General features: G+C 38.1%; 1 protein-coding gene across 1 annotated transcript in view; it reads right to left on the reverse strand.

Moving 5' to 3' along the window:
- LOC139720834 (leucine-rich repeat-containing protein 71-like) overlaps positions 1–19738 on the reverse strand; it is a 112353-nt gene that overhangs the window by 56730 nt on the left and 35885 nt on the right. Inside the window, 6 exon segments of the mRNA XM_071632171.1 lie at positions 3178–3252; positions 6871–6946; positions 8241–8543; positions 8902–9008; positions 11926–11959; positions 12417–12505. Coding sequence (XP_071488272.1) covers positions 3178–3252; positions 6871–6946; positions 8241–8543; positions 8902–9008; positions 11926–11959; positions 12417–12505 — 684 coding nt within the window.

A 19738-nucleotide genomic window follows, 5' to 3' on the forward strand; every position in this document is an offset into this window, starting at 1 on the left:
TTTTCATCACATTCACAAACTGAACGTTCACGACTGCAATGTCTTGCATGTTGGTTCATACACTGTACATGTATATGTCAGTGCATATTAAAGTACAACGTATCACCAAAAGCCTTACCCCTTATCTTACAGAGATGTTTTGTTTGAACACAAATGTGCACATAGTCCGACTTTGATTATCCGGCCATCTCTTATTTGTACTTTTCTATCACCCAAATATGTTGGCACAGTGGGGATGACAAAAATATGTGATTTCAAACTCAGTTAAAACTCCTACAAAACTCAAATGATTTTAATACTGGGTACCCATGATATTTTCTGCAGAAACATCTTCTTGAATTTTACATCAAAATGTTTCAATTTCTTTAATAAAAATAGGTCTATTCTTCTTTTTTTTTAAAAATAGGCTAGTATAGAGTACACCGCTGTTGCAGTGTACTCTACCTGCTTTAATAGCTACACTATTTGTACCGCTGGCTTGGTAGCTGTACAGGTACAAATTCTGTACATGTGAATACATACGAGTGTAAGCATTGTTTGTCCCACATCCGGCCAAATTGATTATCTGGTCTGGCGCCAGTCCCGACATGGCTGGATAACAAGAGGTCAGACTGAAGTTACAAGACCCAACAATCAACCAAATCCCACCATTGGAAAATAAAAACAAACATCCATTCCAATTTGATTCACCACTCTGGTCTCATAATTTGGAATTCACTACAACACAGCATTTGAAAATTTGCAATTTGTGAAAAGTAGGGCATTTAAAAAACAATCTAGAATACTTCTCCTCACTACATATTACATGTAGTTTCAGGTTTATTGCACCCTTTTGATCCAACACCTGTGATTTGCCAACCTAGCATTGCAATTTGTTCCATTCCTGTGTAAATCAACTCTTTCCAATCAAGTGATGCCATTACTGCAAGCCCTTGAGATTTTTACAGTGACACCTTTTTCTTTCAGGTAGCCATCTACTTCTAATTTCTGTTTTTGTTTTGTTTTTAGCTCACTTGTTTACCACTTTGTTTTGACGACTTGTAAGTCCTCTCTTTGTCATATGAAACATGTTAATACGCTTCATTTATTTGCTTTTTATTTTACATAAATATTGTAAACATTTATGGAAATAAAGAATGGTTCTTTAATCTCAGTCAACCCCTTCCCCTAAAAAGCAAAACAAAACAGAACAAAACAACTTAGCCCTAAACTATTGAAAAGTCATTATATGAGATGTTTCTATGAACAACATAGTCATCACATTTGGTTTTCCAATACAGAAGCAGGATTTTTGTTCTTTAGTGGAAACAGATGCAATGGACATACTGACTTTGAACACACCCCTGTTGATGTTACAGTGTATCTACCTCACACTAAATGATATAGATTTGTCATATGCCCAGTCAGCAATTAAAACATAACCATGGTCAGATGATAACAAAACATTTGCAAAGTTCTTCCATATGGGAGGAATGTCCTCTCAAGGGTGAACCTTTCCCAATATAAACAAAAGAAAAATTGACAGAATGAGCATGTGACAGACTTTGGCCACACAATTTGAGTACACATCGCATGTGTGTGTATGTAGTGAAAAGACTCTGAAGCATCATAACTGTGCATTACAGCAAATTACATACATGTATATCTGCATGGGCTCATTGACAATGGTACATGTCAAATGGCAACCACAACAATTTCAAGTTGAAGGTGAGTATTACTGTCAAAGTACAATGTACTTTGACCAACCCTAGTCAAACAGCTACCTTATCTCGGCAAGAATATACAAAATGTTCACTGGGCTCAAAATGCACAGTATTTCAGACCCTTCATAAGGATCATTCTGTATACGTATCCCCTCCAATGCTAATCAAAATTCATACATTGAATAGTTTGTAACAAAATGAAATGCATGTGTAGCTGTAAGTTTAAATGCAATGTACAGTAAACTGACAAAACTAAATTGTTAAACCACTGTCTGTGAGATAAATCCCTACAGTGCTGATGTCTCGTGCATACACCCGGTTCCTGCACGGAACGGGTTGATAGTACCACCTGCAGTATACACAGGGTTATACTAAATTGGTCTACACAAATACTGGTTGGTGATTGGTCATAATGCAATCACATGATTAATGCAGCAAGGACTGAAATTGTTTATGTTGCAAGCAGTGGTGATGAAGCTAGAATGAACTGATGTGTATTTGTGTAGACCATATAAATAGAACAAATATTGCCTTGTCTATTGTAATACTGTGACAGTCCATTGAGGGTTACATTTACCCCTTGCAAATAAAACAAATAAATATAGATACTAGAAAAGCACTCTGAGAGCGCAGACCTCCGCCAAGCATGCAGCTCATATCCACCACTGATCTTGTTCTTCCATAGAGATATCAGTGATTTCCACCCAAGTACTTATAGCATTGTGTGCTGAAAGTCGCCCCATTTCCCAATATAGAAGCCTTTGTTACGTCATAAACCCTCAGCTGCACGGTGCGCCTCGTCCTAGCAGAAACTAGAGCACGCACTATAGTGCGCGCAAGCAAACCTCAAATACGCGCAGCCTGAACTCCCAAGTTCAATGACCCTACCTACCAAAAAATCAAAAATCCTTCATAAATTCACCAAAAATTCTCGGATCACTACCAAAAGTTAATCGTTTGTTACTTGTGTCATTCTCAACCTTTCCTGCAAGTTTCATTCCAATCCGTTACCTACTTTTTGAGTTATTTTGCACACAGACAAACTAACTAACAAACTAACAAACAAACCAACGGTAACGCAAACATAACCTCCTCCCTTGGCGGAGGTAATAAATTTTTTGGGAAAATATATCTCCTTTGGAGATGTCAATTGTTATATTACGTACACCAGTCCTCTAAAAATAGGCAATATTTGTACACGTTTAACACTGCATTGAAACACATTCCAAATCAACAGACGTACAAATTATCATTTGAAATCTATAATACAATGGATATCTAGCACTTCAGGCAAAAATGCTAAGGAGCAATAAATTGATAATTACATGATTTCAGAGTCAATTTCAATGAAAGCCCTACAAAAGTATAAAGCATGGGCAGAAAGAGCTTCAAGGGCAATGAAACTAGCCTAAAATATAAATGCCTGAACTCTACAATCTCTTAATATGGATTGAAGGTTTTTTTGAGTACTCACTTGAGGTTTGGACATTGATGCAGGAACAACGACAGTTCCTTCAGGGTTTTCTCCGTTAGACTTGTGTTCCAGAAACTGTCCAGGGAAAGAAAGGAGGGGGATTATTAGTACAGATTCGTGTTAACTGACTGGAAGGGACACTCACAACTGTATCCAAGACATTACTCGTATTAAGCAACAGCAGTCTACAAAAGACAAAAACAGCATACTTTTACATCGCTCTCAGAGACTCCAACCCTATTTAAAGCACCTTCTGATCTGGTGATTCCCCCGCCTGAAACCCCTGGCAAACGGGAGACTCCAACTTGATGTGCACAAAGCACATATCACGAGCGCAAAGTTCCTTGTGACCGGGGTCCAGGGCCCGCTTGGGCCCTAGAAGCTCTAATAATTAGGGTTCTTGATGCTCTCTCGTGCTATCTAAAGGCTTATTTTTCAACATACAAAGACAAAAAGTAAGAAATCATTTCAAACGGGAGACACAGAGCCAGGGCGGGAGAAATGAAATCTCATCGGGAGAACGGGAGATTTTGCAAAAGTGGGCTTTCGGCGGGAGATCTCCCGTCGAAAGCGGGAGAGTTGGAGTCTCTACGCTCTGGACATATCACTCATGTATGTATCTACTGCAAGGCAAGATTAAACTAATGTGACTTGTGAAAAACTGAAATATATGCTATGAATGCAAAGGCTGAGGCCTATGGCTATCACAGCTTTAATAGGATAATTCCTAGGGTTTCAGATTATGGGGTGAGAGCATGAAAACTTGAAATGAAACATCATGAAAACAAGAGACAAGCGGGTCTCGTGCTCACCTGAGTATCGCAAGTTCACCTCCCATGCATTTTTGCACACTCTTACCTGAGAACATTGGAGACTTGGGGCGGAGGCAGCTTTGAGAGCTGGGGTTATGGGTCATGGTGTCCATTATATTCTATAACACTGGTAAAAATACCTGCAAAGTATGCTGTACTTTATGGAATGTTGGACTATGCAGTTTGGGGGAAAAAAAGACTTTAATAAAGCTCTATCACTGCTGATTCTAGAGAAGAATATTATTGAATATTCCTTAATTTAGGAGGTTTGGGCCCCCTGGGGCCTCAAAGGAAAGCATGGTGCCCATTCAAACACTTTGAGATCCTATCCCCCTAGGTATGCTACTTGTCAAGTTCGGTGAAAATCCATTACATGTATGTTGTTTTCAGCAAGGAGATGAACATGTACAATTTAGGTCTGCATTTGGATTCCCCCTTGGAGTCGGGGGGCAGCCCTGGATCTGCAATGAACAAACTTGGAACTATAGTCTTCAATGTACAAACTCATAATAACTTTGCTTTATCATTTCTGGTTCTGGAGAAGGAGAATTGTAAATATATTCCTTAATGTTCGGGGGGGGGGGGGGGGAATGGGCCCCCTAGGGGCCCCCAAGGGGAGCATAGTGCCCTGTTGAACAAATTGAGATCTTAACCCCCTGGCATGCTACCTGCCAAGTTTGGTGAATATTCATCGAGGGGTTTTCAAGAAGAATATGAACATTGTGTACAATTTAAGTCCCCATTTGGACCCACCCCACTCCACCCCCCCCCCCCCCCCCCCCCCCCCCCCCGGTCCCAAAGGGGGGGGGGGCACCCCTGATTCTACCATGAACAAACTTAAAATAACAGTCATCAACATACTGATTCACTGTATTAACTTAGCTCAATCACTTCTGGTTCTAGAGAAAATCTTTAAAGATTCCTTACTGGGGGTGAGTTGCCCCCCCCCCCCCCCCCCCCCCCCCCCCCCCCCAGGTGGGGCATGGTGCCCATTTGATGGAAATGAGATTCTATCTTCCTAGGGATGCTACCTGCCAAGTTTGGTGAAAATTTATCATGGGGTTTTGAAGAAGAAGATAAAAATGTACAATTTAGGCCACCATTAGGGTCCCTCCCCTGGGTCCCAAGGGGGCCACCCCTGATTCCGCCATGAACAAACTTGAAACTACAGTCATGAATGCACTAACTTATAGCATTAACTTAGCTCTATCACTTCTTGTTTTAGAGAAGAAGATTTTTCAAGATTGAAGCTTGATGGTCCCCATTTGAACAAATTGAGATCCTATTCCCCTAGGGATGCTACCTACCAAGTTTGGTGAAAATTGGTCATGGGGTTCTCAAGAAGATGAAAATGTAAAAAGTTCACGCACGACGCACAACGGACATGATAATAATAATTAATAATAATAATAATAATAATAACAATGATAATAATAATGATAATGATAATAACAAAAATAATAATAATGATAATGATGATGATAATAATAGTAATTATGATAATAATAATGACATTAATAATAATAATAATAATAATAATAATAATAACAACAAATAAATAAATAAAAAAAGAAAAGGTTACAAACAAAACCAACACACATAATAAAGACAGTTATCTGAAAGTTCTTTAATAAAGTCATTGATTCTACGGAAGTTTTTAACTTGTGATCGAATAGTGCTGAGTTCAATGCCCCCTACTTTGTACAAGCAACAAAATACACTGCTAGGAACAAAACATGGTGAGAGGAATTGTTGGCATAAATGCCGTCATCACTGACGTCACTCCATTCACAGATCACAAGGATCACTGTTTGTGCACAAGCATTGTACAATTCATCCCTTGAGACACATTTGATCTTCCACGTACGAAACAGCTTATGCTCAGATGATCATTTGAAACAAATATACTTCCACACAATAAGTATTTTCTTTCTCTCTTTTTTTTTCTGTCAGCAATCATAGAGTCTATTGTTACCCTGAGACAAATGCTAACCTTTCATGTCGCATCACGTCATGACTGCATTGTTTATACGAAATTATATCATGAGCAATCATCACAATTTGATATAACAGAAAGTTATTTCTAAACTGAATATTTTTTTTCTGCTTCATATCACTATACGAGGAAAGTGCAAAATCTGAAATAACCACAACTCTAATCAGTTAGAGACTGTACACTTTCACTATGGAGTAAAGGTGGCTTATCCAAGAGAAGGTTATGTACTAATCTAAAATGCAACTTTTGACTATCCATCATGCAATTCAATTTCAATGTGCATTTTGTTCAAATGCACACATTCCTTTATTATACAGTAAACCAGAGTTTATTAAAAAAGTGTAATATCTGCTCATTAAAAAAGATGGAGAAAAAAATCAACATTGTCCCACAATACGCTATATTTGTAACATGTTTACTTCATAGAAAACAAACAAACAAACAAACAAACAAACAAACAAACAAACAAACAGCAAACCCCAATCTAGGGACAAAAGGTATACAACTGAATCATATGGAGGAACACTTTGCACACACACAAAAAAGTCCTTTTACTGTCAGGCTTGCATCCTGCAATGATACCTTACAAAATGTCAAAAGTCATAATTGCATTGTAATCAATACATCTTCAATGTTATCACATTCCTGCCCACCACATATTGTTTTCACTCATCGATAGGTCAGCAGCATAAGATACATTTCTCCAGCAAAGTTCTTAGTCAATATTTTGAGGGCATATTTGTTTTGATTCTACATGTGTCCCTGTTTTTCACACATGTGGGGCATCACTGTTTTTGCAATGCCCACAATGGATGTTAAAAAAAAGGTTACAATTCAGACGCCTCTTCTCACCAAACATGTGAAACTGGGTTGCCCCCCACTTACTTGATTGTATGTAGCTTCTCCATGGCCGGGAAACACTGCTTGAAGATGCCTACCATCAAATCATCGATCTTCCAGCCTAATGGGTTGTGGTTGGGATTGAAGGGGGGGGGGGAGGTGGAAGGAGATGAGTGAAAGAAGAGAGCAAAAAAAGGAAGTTAATTGATTGTAAGCAACAACAATTGCAACACAGAAAGAACAAAAATCAAAATGCTGGCAGAACAGAAAATGAGTACCTTCCAGGTGACTGACACGGTAGCATTTACAGCAGAGGCAATGCCATTTGGAACAAAGATAGGAAAGATAAAAAGAAGAGGTGTGGAGTATGATTATTGTTATCACTTGGAGACAAGCAGTCCATAACAACTACCTGTCGCCAGAAACTACAGTAGCATTCCTTTATGAGGGTAATTACAAGGTCTCATGACTTGGTGGTGCTAGAGGGACAATTTTGTCTAGTTATTATTTTTTCCTCATTGTTTTCTTTCACTCACTGTGGGAATAGAAAAGTTTATATTGCAAAGAGTGAGCCAAAATGTTTATTCAATTTAGTAACAATCTAGACTTGTGAAGAGGGTACACAGTCCCAATAGAACACTCATTAGATTTGAAGTTTGAGTTGAGATTAAACTTTATTAGATTAGATTCAAGGCGACCCAGTTTCTCAGATTTCCAACTTTGATGAGTCTGCTGACCACGCTCACTGTTTCAGAGAAGATTTTTTTTTTTTTAAGTGAGCACGAGAACAAGTCCCTACATCGCTCTAGATGGATGAAATTCCCCTTAATCTGCTCTACCTTTTCCATTGTCTTTCTCACTGCTTTGCTCTTCCTGAAACAAATAAAAAAGGCCTATAAATGCAGCAAAGCTGACTGTCGAGCTATCTGTTCCTGTTAAAGGGGAATTCTAGACCTTGTGCAGATAAAAGTCAGTCTGATAAATAAAAGGAGTACAATTTTATGAGCACAACAGCGAAAATTTGATCAAAATCGGATTAAACTTCAGGAATTTGTGAGATTGTGAAATCTCTGCTTTTCACAAAACAATTCTTGAACAGTCAATACTAATATCCAGCTTCATGAGAGCACAAGCCCACAACACAGGAACACAACACAAAAATTGTTTAACCATTCCCCACATCTCTCTCACACACACTAAAAAACAAACAAACAAACAAACAATAACCCCCCCCCCCCAAAAAACAAACAAACAAACAAACAAACAAACAGACATGATATTACAACATGTGACAGTACAATTTATGCATGGATGGTGAGGCAAATTGCGAGAATTAACAACTTTGCACTACAAAATATTCAATCTTTAAAGAACTAAAGTCTGGTCAATCCAGTGACCGCAGGTAAAAAACTGACCTCTGATGAAGACCTCTGTGACCGTGTCCGGCTTGTCCTCTTTCTCCATCTCCACCTGGATCCTGGGCTTGAAGTAGGAGAACTTCTCCTTGGTGACGTATGTCTTGGGTTTGGCATCCTCCCCCTCATCCTCCCTCGTTTCCTCGGGGGTGGGGTCCCCCTTGGACTTGGGGTCCAGGGGCGGGGGCGTGCCCGGCCGCTTGGCCCTGATCACCACCGGGGGCATCTCGGCCTGCTGCAGCCCCGCCCGCCTCCAGAGCTCGGTGAAGTCGGCCTCGAAATTGCCCGTGCACACGTACGGCTCTAAATATGCAGAGAAGAAATGTCACTCTCTTACAGCAAGCTGATACGACATAAATGTAATCGCAGTCTTGATATCAAATACTGTAGGGTTAATGTGTCACTCATGTGGCAACCTACACGTGAACCTCAGGCTATCTTACTTAGCGTACACTTTGGTTACACCCATTTCCCATTCAGTCTTTGTGTACTACAAGTAGTAATATATCTATGTACAGTCTGCTATCTATAAACAACAAATACCCTCATTCCCTAGATCTGAACACTATGCAGATTACATCCAGCCCTTGTTCCAATTGTCATGTATGTAATCAAGGTTGAAAAAGCGGAGGGACTACACTTAAGATGACCAATATCTTACCAGGTGTCTTATTTGCATCATCCTCATTGTCCGGCACAGTGGACGGTGGTCCCTTGTCCTTCTGTGTCTTATCCACCCGCTTCCCCATCTTCACTTTCCTGACTAGGCTGAAGAAAAGAAGAAGATGAGAATAAAAGCAATGACCATGCAAATATTGTGATTACCCCCCCCCCAAAAAAAAAAAAAAAAATGAAGTACATGTATGAAGAAAAGAAAAAAAAAACAGAGGAAATGATTATAAAGATTTTCTATTTTCAACATCACTCAGCAAATATTAGGTATCTTTGCTTGACAACCTATTATTCTGTGTGAGTATACAGTTGTACTATAATTTGACATATTCAGAATTAATTGGTATGGATCATTTTTTACGTATTTTGTTTTATACATCTATATTTTTTGATGAAAATGAATGACTTTATAAATGAATGTATAAAGGATGGGTACAAAGTATGAGAATGGGAAATACACTGAGACAATATTAAATGAAAAACATGAAAAATACACTGGTGAAAGGAAATGCAATAGGTCACTGTAAAGATTGAGTGAGAAAACTGGACGGTATGAATTTGAATTTTCCTCTAAAGGGTGAAATCACAACATAACATAAATTTACAATGTACAGTATTGATCTTAACTCTTAACGTGCCATGGTCGCCGAACGGCGACCTTAGTGCTGACGTGCCATGGTCGCCGATCGGCGACAAAGAAGAGCGCGAAAAACATTGATTATTTAAGTTCTTATGGTACCATAATGTGTTACACCAAGAAACTGACAATGATATGTACTGGTAGCTGACTAGCATAGCCATCGTTTTCACCAAAAATATGAGTATGCTTACATTGGAAAATTTTGAGTAAATACGTGATTTTTCGGCTAGATGTATTTTTTTCGCGTCGGGAAAATCCGCAGCGAGCGCACCCTCTGCGAGATGTGTATAGATCAAAAGTCTCATTGGTAGACCACGCGTGTGTATGCTATTTAATCTGCGTGTATTGCCTATGCGGTTCCAGTTGTATTGTTCCGCTTGGATGCTGTCCGGCGGGAAGCTGCTTTGATTTTGTCCCTCAAAGACGGTAAGCTTGCGTTCGTCGGTCAAGTCTTTCATCCTTTTATTTTGGTGAACTTCACTAATCGTCCCCACGCTAGCATACAAAAGAAGAAGACGCTTTTGTTCTTGTCTTATGCACGTGTGCAGTGAACGGAAAGTAGACCTGTAAACTATGCCGCTTGGTACCACATGTAGTTCGTAGTTTGTTTTGGCGTGATTACCTTCTTCTAGTTCGAAGCGAAATGAAATTCAAAGTAGAAATCTAGTGTTTCGGAATTTCAGACAAAATATAGATCGCAAAAGATGAACATTATTTTGCTTAGTTCAGTTTAAAAATTGTAGGCAGCGTTCGCAAAGAGCGAATAGAGCTGTTGTTTTGAGCGACGACATGCAAATAGTACAAATACTAATCAACACTGGTTTTGACCCAAAACCGATTTTTTTTTTTCTCAAACTTACGAAAGTGACTGGAACTGTAATTTTAGCGCAAACTAGCTGTATTGGTTTTACTCCACCGATATGAAAGTACATTATAGAGCCTGATTTTCTATATGTATGTGACGATGTGCACGTGAAAATCAGTCAAACTATGTTGTTTTCCATGTACTGGTTTCTGTTTTTGTGCTTGCGTCCACGGTTGCATTTTTTTTTCTTTGAGGGTTTCTCTTCAATTGGTCTTCATACTGTACCTCTTTCGGCATGCCTTCTCTCTTATTATGTTGCTTCTTCTTTTCTCTATACATTTTGAAGAAAACTAGTTTTCACGCATTGAGCGTATCTCCGTATCCGTAAAATTTGTCATTGTCCTGCCGTATTTTGGAGGATGTTTTGGTTCTTGTAGCTTTCCGGCTATAAATAGCGTGTAAATAACCTTGGCTATGGGAACAGTAAATGTCTCTAACTACGTACTCTCGAATTAGCGACCAGAATCGTTGCGAACGTCAAGAATATTTATCTTATTTCTTTTGGCCAAAAACAAAAACAAAATCAAAACAAACAAAAAAAAACCATCGACAGTCGATTGGTGTATTATAGAAATTGTTTACTCAACCACGCAAAATGATCAATAATTATTTATCATTTCATGATAACAAAAATCGAAGCTGTATCGTTTATCGCCAAGCAATGATGCAGACACAATCCCTACAGCACAGTCTCGATAAAGTAGAACAGAATTCGATCAGTAATTCGTAGACAGCCAATATCAAATTCGCAAACGGGTTTTCTTGTTTGATTTTGATTTCAACTGTTTAGGAAGCTCGAAACCTATAATTTGATAGGTTTCCAAACATTCATCGCTCAGTGAGACACAGAATTAAAGTATATTTACGCATTTATGTTATTTGTTGAGCTTTGCTTATCGTTTATCCTACCTCTTATAGAAACGTGTTATTTTCCCCGAGTCGCAGGTGAAGAGGAAAATGTTCAAACTCAAGCAAATCCATCAAAGTTATTATTACGTAGGACTTTAGATAAGAGAGAGAGGGAGAGAGAGAGAGAGAGGATGCAAAGTAACATCAAACTATTTGTTAGCATGCAGATTTTGAAAACTTCAAACTCAGATCCTGCTGTTCAGTCCTTGGAGTAAAACAGTGTTGGAGATCACACAAAAAAAGAAAGAAAGAAATGTCGGATGATGCTGCTTCATGAAAACTGTGTCACAACGCAATGAAGGTACGAATTCAAGTACGGAACTAACATCCATCGGCTATTATAAACCAATGAAGGAACTTCAACAGTAGAGTGATCGATGTTATGATTTCCATGAACGTTCAAAATAATTCTGATGGTTACAAATCGCTCGGTATGAAACCTATATTGGCAGGCGCTATAGAGATTTCTGACGCCATGTGAAAGTATGGAATGTGCCGTTGAATAATGTCATATTCAGATAATCAAATGTTTCACGGCGAATGAGACTAAAGACAATCAAAGACAGCAAACATTGAAAAGCATACCAGCAATGTAAAACGTGATTTTATACTTGTCGGCACCTACAGTTTTGTCTTCTTGTCACCAATTTTGCTATGCAGATCAGGCCTACTGTTAGGGGGCTTTTGATTCTTTTTAAGTGTTATTTGTACCGTAATGATTTTGTTGAATGTAATTGCATTGTTCGCTCCTTCATCATGATATGTGCAAAGCTGCCTTTCCTTTCACTGTTTATCTGTGTCATGTTTTAGTGTCTCGTCTCAATTCGTTGTTATTTTCGCTGTTCTGATCGGGCTTTTGGAAATTTCAAATCTGACTGAATTCATTCGTTTGCAAGATTCAATTACTTCACAACTCTGGCCGCATAGTTCACAAGTACAGCGCTATTGAACTTTACTATTTCAAAGTGAGAAGATCGTTTCGAGAATGAGAGGGCTCCTCCCAACGTAGTGCTATTTTACCGAATCATGAAATGAATGGTGAGCTTTTCAGTTGCACGCACATGGCTTCAAACACCAGCGCTGGGCTTACAAGCACGTGGTGTGCTGCTCCGAGCGACTGACCTCGTGGTGCTGAGATTGAACTGGTTTTCTAGCCAAACCCACTTTACTTTGATTTCTCTGGATTGGCAATAAACACAAAAGTGGTATACTACCGTGAATTAACTTTGTTATAATATTTTGGTAATGTTGTGATCGGATGGACAGTGGCTGGCAATAGGTTGATCGGATCAACATTCTTGATTGATACAGCGTTAGACAAATAAAAACCGGAAGGCGTGTGCACTTTTATCGGTCAGATCACGGCAGCATCTTCGCTTTCAATCAGGAGTCATGTTCATCCTTCAAGCTGCCCCTAGCAACCGCTAGTGTGTATTGTACTCAATCAGTACTCGGATGATATCCGCCGTTACCAAGGAATTGCGCGCGCACAAATCCTCGCTGACAAAGGCCTGCCGATTTCAATAGAGTGCGCCCGCCCGTAGTCCGCATAGACAAAAGAAGGATAAGAGGGTGCTTCCTTCTCAAGTGGACAAAAGACACTTTCCAGGGCCCGGGACAATTACTTTAGTTTCAAATACAGGATCTGGGACTAAAGGACTCAGATTTGGGAATGAATTACTGAGGCAGAAAGAGAAATTGCTAAGACAAAATAAACCGCTTGTATCTTTGGAATCATACAATTCTAGAAGACAATTTTGCTATCATTTGAAACGGGAGATGTAGCTCTAAAACTTTCTCACAGAGTCAAGGGAGCGTTCTATTGAAGAAAAACCACGACTGACTCTTTCTTTTCATACTACACAAAAAATTCCAATAATTTTTTGATGATATTATTCATTTCTGCAATATTTCAAGTTCAGATAGATATTACGGAAAACTGACTACATGGCACGAAAGAACAATCATTTCTTGGTATTTGTTGTGTAGAACTCAATTCAAAACAGTCGATAGTTTGAAAGATATGGCAGTTTTAAATTACATTGTCAGTCCAGTTTCGATACATTCTGGCCTTAAGTAAAAACCTCTGGCACGTTAGGGGTTTTGGGCCTGGCACATTAAGAGTTAAAGGCAAGGAAGATACACATTTGTATCAACATCGTACAGTATGTTAACAGCATACACTTGCTCCAGTTCATGTTCAGTGATTGTCAATAGTGCTCAACAAGAAACAAAAGTTACTTTTTTATTAGAAAACATCTTTTTGGCCAAAATATATTCCATTGAATTACATGTCAGAGTAATGGGGGTGGAAAAACTGAGCGTACATGTAACACAATGAATCCCAACATGCTAATCATTTATAATACATGTGCAAGTACGTGTACAGTACATGTACATGTTTACTCCAATGATCAGGCCTATAAGAATGCTAAATTTGTATGTATGAAGAGCGCACAATGTATTGAACATGCACATCAGTGTGCATGATGTCAAACAAGTGTACAAGGGTATGTATTTTTTGTACACTGTTGTAAGTTTGCCTAAAATGCAATACATTTGTACATTTTGGCTCAATGTCCTTCACAACCAAAGAATGCCTTCACATGATGGAAGTATATCACTAAGACATCATCATAAAAAGATGAATTACAAAAATGATAACAAACACACAGCATTTACATGTACAGTACATGTACATTGCATTGATCTGCAATGAAAAAAAAAGTAAGAACAAAAATGAAGAAAATCATTTGGTTTCAAAGTTATAAGATGGCAATACAGAAACACACAATGTATGGCTATACATTGTACTGTATCGAAGGCAAACTGTATATTCCAACGTGTGTATTACGGTAGATGGATCTTAACATTCCAAATTTAAAGATACAATGTATTTGACAGAAAAGAATCTAAGATCAAGAAGTTCCAGGGAGTCCCCTTTAGAAGACTTTTCAGTATTTTTTTTTCTACTGTTACTGGATAACATGTTCCTAAGTTGTATGTAGAGTTAATCAAAGCATTGCTTTTCCGTCAAACAGTTGCGTGCAAGAAAAAAAAAGCAGAGTGTGGCAATTTTTTCTCATTTTCTTTCAGAATGCGGCACTCACAATATACAATGTACTAAAGTTCAAATTAACTTGTATCAGTTCAAGGGTAAAATATAATTGTTAAAATCAAATGGTGATTACACTGAACTGTCACTGAGTGTCAAATATCATGAGCACAAGCACAAATGCCATGCACTTACAATTTACATCACTGGAAGTTATGGCGGTACTCAGACGTATACAGTGTACATAACAGCTTGATATTGCATTACGGTAGCTCTTAGAATTTGCACTGAAAAAAAAAGAAAAAAAAAGATGCACTTTCCCATATAACAGCATTTGCTGCAAAAACATATCCAGAGCAGTTGTGATAAAAAGAGGGAAAAAAATTGCTTGCATTCGTTCATGCCTATGATCCAATACTTCAAGTTCAGAAATCACATAGAAATTTTATTGATCCGTTTTCATTGCAATTTGCATTTGCGGCATTAAGTTTATACTGACTTGCCAGTGTGAATACAATGTGTTTCTGGGGCTTTGGATGTTTGATGACGGAGATCTGCACATCAACATCATTCTACCTGAAACATGCAATGGTCTTTAAAAAGCCCATCAAAACATCATCCTGCTGCCAACATCTTACTGTGTACATTCTTCAGATGATGGTTGATCAGGTAATAAAACATTTTGTGCACTGTGTACAACAAAAAACACAGACATGATGACGCTTTCTTCAACTTTCTACTTTTTTTTCCTCTCTCTCTCTCTCTAGAGTTTATTTACAGGTACATGTACAGTGTATGTGTACTGGATGTGTGCAAACAGTCTACAAAAAAATCTTGACAATGTGCCTTTGCTGTATAATGCTTCCCCATCTTTGCAACATAAGCGTAATGACGATTGCATAAACAAAACAAAGAAAATGAATACTATAGTTGCTACTAAACATAATATGTGGTAATTAATGTAAAATCAAACTGGATGCCAGTGATCAAGACCAAATCACACTTTCACAAGCAAAAACTATTTCAAACCATAGATTAACCATCTGACAACGGATACTTGTAGATGTGTCTGTATGCTCACATGGAACATAATTTACAGGTACATGTATACCCCATATCACATTCTAAGTAGCCTGGGAACCATCACATTATACTCTATCAAAAGTGTAGCATTTCAATGTAGGCTCAATTCTCATGTGAAGGGTTTTTTTTTTTTTAATGTGATGCATTAACCCCTCTTGCCTTGCTTGTGTAATCAATTCATGCATTTACAAATTGTACCAAAAAGAAAAAGAAAAAATGTACACATCATATAAATACTTTGTAGCCTGATTCTACCTAACTTCTATTATTTAAAGGATAGTGAGCATCTGTAGGAATGGATACATCAGAGGCAATTAAATATTAAAGCCAGGCCACAAATTTCTGATATTCTACGTACTCCCCAGTGAAAGACTGTGACACAGTGATGGTGTTTACAGAATGTTACTGATAATTATGATAACTAAAGTGGTAGTAATCCTGATAATGTGAATACTGATACTATGTACAGTTTGTACCTGGTAACTGCATTTTTAATGTACATGTAGTGTTGAGTAAAAATGATGACAGGAATGATAATATAGTATATTGATCAGTAATTGTCATGACAATGACAGTAATATGACTGATAAAGACTGACATTTACAATCGGAATTGAAAGAGAGACAAGATACAGTATACAATGCATGCACAACATATTGTACAATTGTAGTATTTCAAGGCTTAGAATATCTATAAATTGGCAACAAATATTGAATAAGTGAGGTAAATAGCAGCTCAAAGGTGCATTTAATATTCATGAGCACCTTGTATAAACTGTGTAGTGGTCATTAACACGAACATGGCATGGATTAAAAATTATAATGATTTTACCAGCCACCTTCTGTGATATGATGTCATTGCATGATGGCCTGGTTCAGACCACTTGGTTTTAACTTGTTAAGGACAAGTCCCAAGTACACTTGGGCAAGTGTCTTTGGGAAGTGCGTGTTGTAGCAAAATCAGTCTATCCTCAACGGGTTTTAAAAGGTGTGCATAAATGTTACAAATAAACTGGCACAATGAATGGCAAAAATATGAAAGCGACATCATAAAAGGGATGGATAGGTATAGTACTGGTGGAGATGAGAATTGGGCTTTTAACTTTTCGCGAGATACAAAGAAAACACATGTGAAATAGTACAGAGCATACCGTTTTAAGAGGAATTCAAGGTTTACTTGATGAAAATCGGGTTTGGAATGACTGAAACATCCGGAAACAACGTAAAACAAAGCGATCGTAATAAAAGGTGGGTCCCACACTTTACTAGAATCACTCTGTTTTGGATATCTCAGCCGTTTCAATACCAACTTTCATTGATCAAATAAACGTTGAATTCCTCATGCTCTTTCATATTTCATAAGAGGTTTCTCATTATCTCACCAAAAAATGTTAGAAACTTGAAATTAGATCTCAACCAAAACTATACGATCCCTTTAAAGCCTGAAGTCATTGTATACAGTCTAATTCTTGGCATTGACTCTTTTTGGAAAATCATGGAGTTTGTTATTCAAGTGAGCAACTTGTACACCATGTACAGTACATTGTATGCTACACTGCTCAAACATATGCATACAGTTTTAAAACAACATGCATGCAGAGATTTGGACACCAGGAAGCATTAAGTTCCGCAACCTACATGATTATGTACAAAGGTACATCTTTGCATTCCGACCCTCAATCATGTACTAGACATTTCCAAAGATACATTTTCTTGCTAACATGCATTCCTAAGTCCCAAATAAAAAGTCAGGGTCTGATGAATTGAACTTACAGTGTATAAAATGTTCTTTTATTGTCGTACGTGAGAGGCAGACGAGAAAATGCACAGTATGAGAGAGAGAAAAAAAAAAATCTTGAACTGCTCCATTGCAGTGTCCCTGAACATTGATAACTAAAAAAAAAAAAAAAAAAAAAAAAAAAAAGTGTGGAAGAGTGTCATGGACACGGGTCATATCTTATCCCTGCCGGTCATTTTTCTCTTTATCAGATGATACTATACAATGGATACTACAAACATTTGTACATATATGATGTAATGATGATGGCGACAAAGATTTTTAAACCTTGGGGCAAACTTACGTCGACATTTGCCAGCGATGAATTCCTTTCTAAAAGCAGACAAACGAAAACTAAGCCAGAAATGAGGGCTTTTGCACTGCACAGCAAAAGAGCAAATTATGAGAATTTTTGGCTTGTCAAGTGAAGGCCATCATTCATTGTAATGTAAGAGCTGTTATTTTTGTGTACAGATATTTTCGCAGATGAGGAGGTCATGGACATTTTCGCAAGATGCTGTTTTCAGGAATTGACACCGAGGCTGTCATACTGTAAGTGCACTATTACCCTAGTGCACAGCAACAATTTTTGCATGTTGTTAAATACGCGGCCCAACAGTTATTTGCAAAATTGGCGAAAAATCAAACCCTCACAAAAATAACAGCTTATACAGTACTAGCAGTATGATATGGGACATATGAAATGTAACTTTTAGAAGTGGTTAGATTTATGAAAAATTTTATATCTTGATACCTTAATAAAACCTGCTGTTCCTGCTCCTTCCTTTCACCTTAATTTGCTGCCAGAAGGGCAGTAATTGGGATGTGACAACACATTCAGGTACAAACAGACTGTTATCAAAGTATATTGTATCAATGCTTGTCTGATTACAATTGTACCTTGTTGCCATACTTTGCACAAAACAAAATTTAAATTAACAAAGAGTCTGCGAACTCCGTTCTTTCAGAGACCAAAGCTTGACTTCTATTATCATTTCGCCAGCAAAATTTACCTAGCTGCTATGATACAGGATTCCTTGCGAAGGAGTTGTATTGAGGGCTTGGTAGTAGAGTTGCATTGTGTGAAAATGTATTTGAACCCTTGAAAAGACCCTCTTAACCCACTGAAGACTAAAGCCGAGTATACTCAGGTGGGTATCTAGGGGGAATATACTTGTGTGTTATAGCAAAACCAGCCCATCCTCAACGGGTTAAAAGCAATCATGCGCACAGAAACAAAGCAGTTGGACCAGGTAGAGCTTACATGTATATGTATTATTTGTATAATACTATAGCGCCGAGGGGGAATGATTCTGCAAGGAATCAATAGATTGCTGTGCATCTGTGCAAATGGTGAGAGTTTTTGTAAATCAGTAGTTTGCAATGATTTTTGTTGTTGTCTGGGAACCTGTTACATGTATACCAGGTTCCCACAAGGAATGGGTTAAAAACAATTAGTATGCATTGCTGCATTGCTGCAAAGTGCATCATGCAGATAATTGTGCCGGGGGGGGGGGGGGGGGGGGGGGTTGGTATGGTCACAAAGTCACAAAGTGATGTTTTTGAAAGAGGTACATCCATCACTGTTCAAAAAAAAAAAAAAAAAAAAAAAAGAATGTAAAGAGCACTTTTCAATGACCTGGAATCTTCAGAACACATTTCCCAACACAATTTGATTTTCCTTTATGCAAACTTAGTCCAACGTTTCATAATGGAAAAAAGCTTGCCGGTCACAGTCTACCATTTAGTAATGTGTGACTTTGAATAAAGTGAACTTTTTTCACTTCTATTCATTAATATACTTTTTCACTTCAAAATGACAACAAAACTTGGTTTCATAGACACAGTAATTCAACATATGACAGCTACACTGCATGCAGGCGCAGTCGTGACAGCAGTTTGAGTTTGAATAGACTCTATACTGCTGTACGTACCATATTTATGGGTAAACTTGGCCTATTTATTAAATAAACTCGGCCCCTAGCGCCCTCATTACAAGTGGCCAAGTTTATCCACTAGGCTGAGCTTACCCATAACTACATGTATGGTGCTGTACCGATGGTACGTGTACAATGTAATTATTAGTAGACTATATTCACTGAATGAAACATTGAGCAAAATACAGAAAGTAAGCGCATCAGTCAGTCCAGTAATAGAAAAAGGCTGTGGCTACGGATATGCTTCCATCAACTTTCCAAAACACATTAGCGACAAAGGGTTTAGAATTCTATACTACTGTATGATGGATGATTGTATTACTGCACAGCACCTGTCTTGATATTAACATAGAGCTACGGTACTGTAAATCTAGCAACCTCTAGGATCATAGAACACGTCCCAGATCCCATGTGAGTGATTTGAATTGCTTGATACAATTGTGCTTACAGCAAACCGTCTGCTGTCATTGCTTCAGTGCATCTGATGAATACGTACTCTACTACAATGTAGTATGGTAGGTGTCCAACCTACCGACCGGGTCCATAACGACCGGCCGCGCA

This window comes from Diadema antillarum, unplaced genomic scaffold, assembly GCF_040938485.1.
Source record: "Diadema antillarum isolate AM-2024a unplaced genomic scaffold, OU_Dant_1.0 scf00000134, whole genome shotgun sequence".
Taxonomy (NCBI): domain Eukaryota; kingdom Metazoa; phylum Echinodermata; class Echinoidea; order Diadematoida; family Diadematidae; genus Diadema; species Diadema antillarum.